The following is an 8,017-nucleotide window of genomic DNA, read 5'->3' as shown; positions in this document are numbered from 1 at the left end:
TGTACAAATGTGCTTTACACAATTGATGTGTGTATGGATTGGGATAACAGTTGTATGAGCCCCTAATAAAATGTAAAAAAATAAATAAATAAATAAAAATAAAGAAAACAATGAGAGAAAAAAAGAAAAGAATAAGTAGGAGTTGGGTGGGTGGGTGTAGGGAACAAGGTACGTTCGAGCAGAAAGAAGAGCATGTGCAAAGGCCCTGTGGTGGGAGGAAATGCAGACCCAAGTGGGTGGGGCAGGCTAGTGTTATTGGAGTGCAGAGAAGGAGGGACAAGGAATGAAGTCCTACAGCTCTTGAGGGGATCATTCCATCAATAGGTCACCTCACACGAGAGACAGATGCCTAGTGGGCTGTGCACTGTGGGAACCCCAGGACGAGTGGGCCTAGCTCTATTTGGAGGAGAGAGGACGGCAGAGGAGATGGCCTTGAATGAACCCAGGGGTACCCAGGAAACCTCACGCGTGTCCTCCTGTGTCCATCTCCAGGTGGCTGATCCAACTCTTCCACAAAAAAATTGAGTCTTCGCTGAAAAGGGCCATCCAGAGCCAGGTAAGTGAGGCGGAGTCTCTCAAGGGTCAGAACAGGGAAGGCTCCATGTCCACCGCCCTCATGCTTAGCAATCAACAGCCCAGCTCTAAGTGTCCCCCCACTCTAAAAGTGGCGACTTTGCTGACTACCTCACTGAAAGACCAAGAAGAGGGTCCCGTCATGCAGCCCACAGCAAACTGTCTGCCGTATGCCCATGTGAGCCCCCTGGGGTGTCCCTTTAATGCTCCTCGCAGGTTCTGCCTGCCAGCCCCGCTTTCTCCACAGCCTCTGTCAGCCGCTGGTCACCTCCACCCCCCTCGCTGCTCACCACACTGAGAACATGCAGGGGGTGAAGCCAGGGCCAACCCAGCTGTCACCCGTCCTAGAACTAGTTTGAGAGAGGCACTAGCCCGTGCTCCCTAATCCTGCCCACTCCTTGAACTGTGCGCCCCACAGGCAGGTTCTCCAGCCGAGAAAAAGGACCGTTCACAGGGTTAGCTTTCCATGAATAAACCATTAGGGTCCAAAAAATCCCCCGAGCATATCTTTTGGGGAAAGCCCCCAAAGACAGTCACCTGGCTTTTCTCCAGAAAGCAACAGGAGGCCTTAGAACAATTTTCTCTGATGCGATTCGGCAAGAAGGCCACAGAGGAGGCTCACGTAGTCTTCAGGGCAGGAGACACTGACATATCCGGTCGACGGTGCAGACAGATGGGGAAGGGAGGAGATATCAGTCCAATCAAATAACCTAAACACACTCAGTCCAAAGTGAAAAAGTAAAAAAAAATAATGTACTGTTGTCAAGTTACATAGCCCAGCAGACGGGTTTGGGATCAGAACCCCCTGGCTTTAGTTCTGGCTTCCTGGCTGCCTTAACTAGCTGCGTGATCCTGGGCAAATCGTTTGACCATTCTGAGCCTCAGTTTTACCACCTGTAACACAGGGACGTTAGTGCCTTGCTGCATTTGAATTACAGTGGAGACTATGGAATATGCCATGAACTGTCAGAAGCATGAACAGATATGTCTTGGGAGGAGGCCAGCTTCTTAGAAGCGAGGTTGGTGAGACCTGGTCTCACATACTTTGGACATATCAAGAGGGGCCGTCTCGGGAGGAGGACATCTCACGTGATAAAGCAGAGGGTCAGAGAAAAAGAGGAAGGCTTTCGAGGAGATGGCTTGACACAGTGGCTGCAACGATGGCCCCAAATGGAGCAACGGTTCGTTGGCAGGATGGGGCAGGACCAGACAGGTCTCGGTTCTGTTGTTCTTGAATCAGAAGCGACTCAGTGGTGTCCAGCAACAATACCTACCTCACCAGCGAATTGTGGCCCTGAAGGGGATGAGGCAGGCAAGGTGATGATGGTGATGATCGTGAGGAGGAGGAGGAGGAGGATCGTGGTGAGGTTGTGGATGGTGGGGGCAGTGAGGGTGGGATGACTTCTGGCAGGCACGACGCTACGAACTCTCCTCAGATTGCAGCTCTTAATCCTCACCAACCCCTTAAAGGGTGGGGTACCCTGATTATCCCCATTTTGCAAATGAGGACATGGAGGCACAGAGAAGCAGATGCTGGAATTCAAGCCCAGGCCCCCCTACTCTAGAGGGAAAGTTCTTACTCATCATGGGACACTGTTTAAAAGCCAGCCAGAACCCATGAATGAGTGTCCAGGGAGGGCTGAAAGCGGGGAGCCCACCCCCAAGGAAGGAACTGCAAGGGTTGGTCTCTCTGGGAAGGAAGCTCCTGGGTCCATCAAAGGTGTCTCAAGGGAGGTGGTTGGGGAGGGGCGAGCTGGCCTCACGGCTCTGATTTGCTGTGGTTTGGAGCCATCTGGTGGACTTGACGGGTGAGTGGCACTGGCCCGTGGGCAGCCCAGGTGAATGAACAGCTGTGCCCTAGCTGCCTGGCATTGCTCTTCTGACCCCTGAGCTACTTGGAGAAGAGGCGTGGGCTCTGGGGGACTGGCTCTCTGGGCCCTCTTGTGACCCAGATGGTGTGAAAGAAACACTGCAGGGAAACCAATGCCCCCCCCTCCTCCCTCCCTCCTTCCCTCCCCCTCCATCCCTCTCTCCTTTCTCTCTCCTCTCTCCCTTCTCCCTCCCTCCATCTTCCCTCTCTCCTTTCTCCCTCCCTTCTTTTCCCTCCATTCCTGCCTCTTCCATGCCCTCCCTCCTTCCTTAGATAAACTAGCTAATGTGGAGAAGGGGAGGAGGGAGTGTGAGGCTGACCTCCAGGCCTCTTCCCGTCATGAGGAGTTCAGTGTTGGGACCTGCTGGTCTAGGGAGGCCTTCAGGACACCCAGGGACACTGTGTAGGGGGCATCGGGGCCCCAGGCTGGAGCACAAAGGCGAGGTCTGGGTGTTGACTGCCTAGTGGGAGCATTTGTGCTTGGGTTCCCCCAAGGCAGATGCGGAGACAGAGACTCAGATGCAAGTGGTGTGTTTAGAAAGGGATTCGAGCCATCCTGTGAGGGTGTGAGGACAGGAGATGGGAGACAATGCGTTCAGGAGTGGATCACTGCTGGGGTTCAGCCCTGCTGGGGAGTCTCAGAGGAATTGCGTGGTGCACACCTGCAATTGTTCCAAAAAAGGTCCCCAAATTCAGGTGTTCCTACTTTCGATACCAACTCATTATTCTTTGGCTGAGGACCATTCCTGGGAACTGTCGAACTCCTTGGCTCTTCTGAGCAGCTCTGTGAAGGTAGCACCTGCAGAACACCTGCGGGCAGGGAGACCCGGGAGCCAGGGGCAAGAAGCCAATGGGACGTGTGGACTTAGGCTGAGGCAGCCAGGGCATCTGCTGCCAGGGGGACGTGGGTGTCCATGGAATGACGCAGGAAGAGGGCATTGCCTGGGAGGAGCCCAGGAAATCTCATGCAACGAGTACAGAGTGCCTCACAAAACAAGTCTGAGGGGACATTACCAGAGAGGCAGGGGGGGTGCCCATTGGACTCTGGAAGGGGCATCTCTAGAGAGAGCGTGGGCAGCAACTGTGCCAGCCACTGCCCAACAAGCCAGGAAAGCCAGGGCTCAGGAGATCCGGTTGGGTCAGCGAGGCAAAGGCTGCAGTGCATGTTGGAAGGGCGAGGAGAGGGCTTCTCTGCCCCCCTCCCTCCCCACCAATCGCAACCTCCCCACGTTAGGACGGGTGTCTTTTGAACCCTCTGTTGCAACTCCTGGTTGCTTCAAAGCAGCCCCAAATTGGGTGTCATGAAACAACAGCTGGTGTATCTCACTTGTGGCTTCGGTGGGTCTAGAACCCAGGCAGGCACAGCAGGGATGACTCAGCCTCGTGGTGTCTGGGGCTTCTTCATCTGGGAAGACTCACCAGCCGGGGGATAGGATCATCTGGAGGGTTCCTGTCTCGCAGGTCTGGTGCCTGGGCTGGCTGACCTGAAGGCTGGGCTCAGCTGGGGCTCATGACCTGAGCAAACACCACGGCCTCTCTGAGAGCCTTGGCTTCTCACAGCCTCCGGGCTGAGTTCTGAGAGGGAGCAGCCAGAGAGACCAAGGTGCAAAACACACAGCTTCTGGTGGCCTCCCCTGTGAAGTTACACCATGTCACTTGGATGCCACATCTGCTGGTTACAAGCAAGTCACCAGTGCACCCAGACCCAAAGACCTCACCTCTGGCTGGGGGCATGACGAGGTCCTGCAGAGGAGCAAGCAGAATGGGAAGTGCCATCTGCCACAGCCCACGTGGTGGCCAAAGACAAGGAGGGGTTGGGAAAAGGAAGGCGGGCCTCAGCAGTTGTCATGCAACTCGGGTCTTCTCAGATGGTTCCTGGGGAGCGATCGGGGGCTTCTTTCTGTGGGTACACTGCGGAAGTGGAGATGCCCACCCAGACTGAGCCGAGGACCTGTCCCTTGGCTCCAGCAGAAGCGCAGAAAGGAGGGACGCTGACCGCTGACCATGTCAAGCTTATTGTTTTTTCACCACCTCATCTCATAAAGAATCTGAGACAACAAAAGAAGCCCACATCAACGAACAGGAAAGAGAAATCCCCACCAGGAGGTTCTGGACCAGGGTAGGAAATACAATACAGAGACCCAAGTCAGGCACAGTTCCTATTGTCCAATGGCATGCTTGGTTCTGAGCTTCCTGGTGGCCGAAGAGAAAAGGGAAACTTGATTAGCTACGTGATTTTCTAGAAGACATTTAAGCAATGCCAAACATGTCCTGCCATTTTTCATGAAGGACACTGGCCACGGATGGGGGGGCCCTCACTGACCTATGTCTTCTCCCCAGATCTGCGAGATAGTGACCAACGCTGTGTCCTTTAAGCTTCAACCTTATTTCCAGACTACGTCAGGTGAGGAGGGGGTGAGGGCCCAAGGGGGTGGGACAGAACAAGGAGGGGATGGCAGAGACAGGGTGGGCGTGATGGGCAGCATGGAGAGCGGTATTTTCCCAGACAGGCCTGGGCCGGCGTTGCCTGGGGAGAGCAGGCACTGAGCCGAGGACCTGTCCCTCAGCTCCAGCAGAAGCGCAGAAAGGAGGGATGCTGACCGCTTGGGCTAGGCCCTGGGGTGGGTCCAGAATTGAAGTAGAAAAGCAGCCCCCACCCCGCTCCCCCCACCCCCACAGCGGCCAAACCACCAAATGCTCCCAGCTCTCTGAAACCATAGTCTCATGACGACCCGAGATCTGAGGCCGAGCACTTCTCTCTTGGCCTCCGTTTCTGTATCCTTAAAATGGGCACATCTCCCTACCCTCAGTGGCAAAGTGCTTGGGGAGAGCTCCCTCTGGTGAGGGCTCACCATGTGCTGGGGCCCTGGATTGGAATTCTCACCCATGGGCCCCAGCATTCCACTGAGGTCAGGGCGGGTCTCCCCATTTCACACACGAGGAACCTGAGACCCAGAGTCCACAAAGCCAAAGGGGGCAAATCTCAGGGCCAGGGTTTCTTTCTCCAGAGCCTGTGTCCCCAACTGAACCCTGGGCTGCCTCCCCAGAGCCTGGCACCATGCTCTATGCCCATTTGAGAAACATCTACTCTGTGCAGGCACTGCCCCAGGCCCTCCAGGGCATGGGCCCTCTTGTGCATGCTCAGTGCAAGGTAGGGGCTCAGGTTTGGCCTCACTGAGCAGGGGAATGGTTTCCATTTGAGCCCCAGCCTCGTCACTCCGGCAGGGCCACCTTGAACCACGTGTCATTTCTGAGCCTCTGTTTCTATCATGGGGAAGGAGGAATGCCCTGGGGTGAAGCAAACCATTAAAGCTTCAGCTGCAAACTGATAGGCTGGTGAGCTGCACCCACCCAGGGGCACCTCAGAAGAAAGGCCTGGCACTCCGCTTCCAAAAGGTCACAGCTGGCCCACTCCCGGTGGAGCGCCGTCCTGCTCTGGCACATGTGGGATACCCTGGAGTTGTGGCCGGCTTGGTGTTTTGACTTATCTCGGGAAGGACGCAGACTGGGGGGGTACCTGGCATTTACTGAATTCCCATCGGTCGCTCCTGGGAAATCAGGACGCCGCTGAGACCCGAGCCCGGCAGATCTCAGCCTGGGATGCTGCTGCCGCTGACCACAACCCCTCCTGGCATTTAAGCGCCTACTGTGCACATGGCGTTTGGGTGCACCGTCTCAGTTCATCCTCCCAGGTCTGTGAGGTCCCTAGAGCTGCCTCGTCCTACAGATAGCAGAGACTCAGAGAAGCGGAGGCTTGCTCAAGGTCACAGGCAGCTGATGAGGGGCTAAGCTCAGCCAAGCCCCGGTCTGTCTGTCTGTCTGTCTGTCTGTCTTCTCCAGCCTGTGCCCATCTCGGGACTGTTGGAAGAAAAGAGGGCGGCAATGTCTTTGAATGTGGGGTCTGGCTACCTTTTCCTTGAAGGCAAACTCAGGGAGGGCTCCCTGGAGGAGGTGGGCCTGGAGTTGGCACTGCAGATGTGCCCAGCTGGGCGGGGGGGACGCCGGGTCTGTGCTCCCGCCCCCAGGGACAAAGCCTGTGTAGCCTGCTCATGTGCCGTCTCCTCTCCTTTGGCGACAGCCTTCGTCGACACTGTGGCTGGGATTGATTACACGGTGGTGGCACCTCCAACAGCTACACCTGGCGGCGTGGACTTGCAGCTGAAGGTGAGGCTGCTGCCGCTATTCTGTACCCTCACACCCCGCCCTTGGCCTCTGCAGGCTCCCCAGTGTGCTTGGGAACACATTTGACAAGGCTTCCCACCTATCAGACCCTCATACCCCACCTCTCCCCAATCTGGCCGCACTGGACTCCTTGCTGGTCCTCAGCCACAGGATGCCGGAGTTCCCCCCGGCCCATTCACATTTGCCTTCTCCCTGCCCGGATGCTCTCCCCACATATCCTGCACAGCCCGCACTCGATTCCTTCACTGTGCTCAAATGTCACGTCCCCAGACAGGCTTAGCCTGACCCCTCTCGCCAGAGTAGCTCCCTCCCCTCTCCCTGCGCCCTGCTTAATTGTCCTCAGTAGCACTTATTACTAATATACACACGCGTGCACACACACGCACACACAGACTGTGTGGATCAGAACACGCCCCGCACCTGTCTCCTTCCCTAGAATCCAGAGAAGGGGCTGTCATTGCTTTGTTCACTGCTGTACACACACAGTAGGATGTGCAGAACCTTGAACTAGGTGTGACACAGAGGAGGTCCTTGTACATTTTTGTTGGAAGGAGGGAGGGAGGGAGGCCAGGTGGATGGGTGGATGGCCAGGGGTGACTAGATGGAGGCAGAGAGGGTGGAAGGGCAAAGGGGAGAGAGTGGAGGAAATGGGCGAGAGGAGGAAGGAAAGGAGCAATGGTGGCTGGTTGGATGAGCAGAGATACGGAAGGTGGATGGATGGATGGATGGATGGATGGATGGATGGATGGATGGATGGATATAACGAGGGGAGGGAGATAGAGAAGGAAAGAGGGGGGTTGGACAGAGGCTTGGTGGGTGGCTGGAAGACTGAAAGCTGCAATGATGGAAGAAGGTGTAGTGTTTCACTTGGTGCCTCTCTCGCCCTTGCTTGCCACCAGACACCCTGACTTCCAACAGCACACTGAAACTGTTCCTTCCTTAGCCCTAGCTGTTCCCTCTACCTGGAATTCTCTACCCTTCTGTATTAGTCTGGGTACTTTAGAGAAACAAATCCGCAGAAACTCATGTATAAGAGAGAGTTTTATATAAAGGGTAGGTGCACATCAAGAAAACATCCCAACCCAGTGCTGCCCAAGCCTACAAATCCAACATTAACCCATATGTCCAACACCAATCCACAAAGTCCTCCTCCATCTCATAAAACACTCACTATGATGTTGACTGCAGGAGGAAAGCCGAGTCAGTGAGCGTGTAAGCATCTCAGCACCAGCAGGGGTCTCCACAAGGCTGCTTCAGCACCCAGGGTTGCATCGGGATAGGTCCATGTGGCTTCTCCTCGGGGATGTCCTGCAGGAAGTCAGCCTTGCAAGCTGAAGCAGGGAACTGCTAAGGCAGCTGTACCCTGGTGTGACCATCACAAAGCAAGAGACC

General features: G+C 55.5%; 1 protein-coding gene across 1 annotated transcript in view; it reads left to right on the top strand.

The window, feature by feature from the left end:
• Positions 1–8,017, top strand: part of BPI (bactericidal permeability increasing protein) — a 38,110-nt gene that overhangs the window by 11,124 nt on the left and 18,969 nt on the right. Inside the window, exons 4-6 of the mRNA XM_030887069.2 lie at positions 493–556; positions 4,784–4,847; positions 6,522–6,607. Coding sequence (XP_030742929.2) covers positions 493–556; positions 4,784–4,847; positions 6,522–6,607 — 214 coding nt within the window. The remainder of the gene's footprint in view (positions 1–492; positions 557–4,783; positions 4,848–6,521; positions 6,608–8,017) is intronic.

This window comes from Echinops telfairi, unplaced genomic scaffold, assembly GCF_000313985.2.
Source record: "Echinops telfairi isolate 266 unplaced genomic scaffold, ASM31398v2 ScPeMD7_5592;HRSCAF=6446, whole genome shotgun sequence".
NCBI lineage: Eukaryota > Metazoa > Chordata > Mammalia > Afrosoricida > Tenrecidae > Echinops > Echinops telfairi.
The sequence above is the reverse complement of the archived record's forward strand: the minus strand, read 5'-3'. Positions and strand labels throughout refer to the sequence as shown.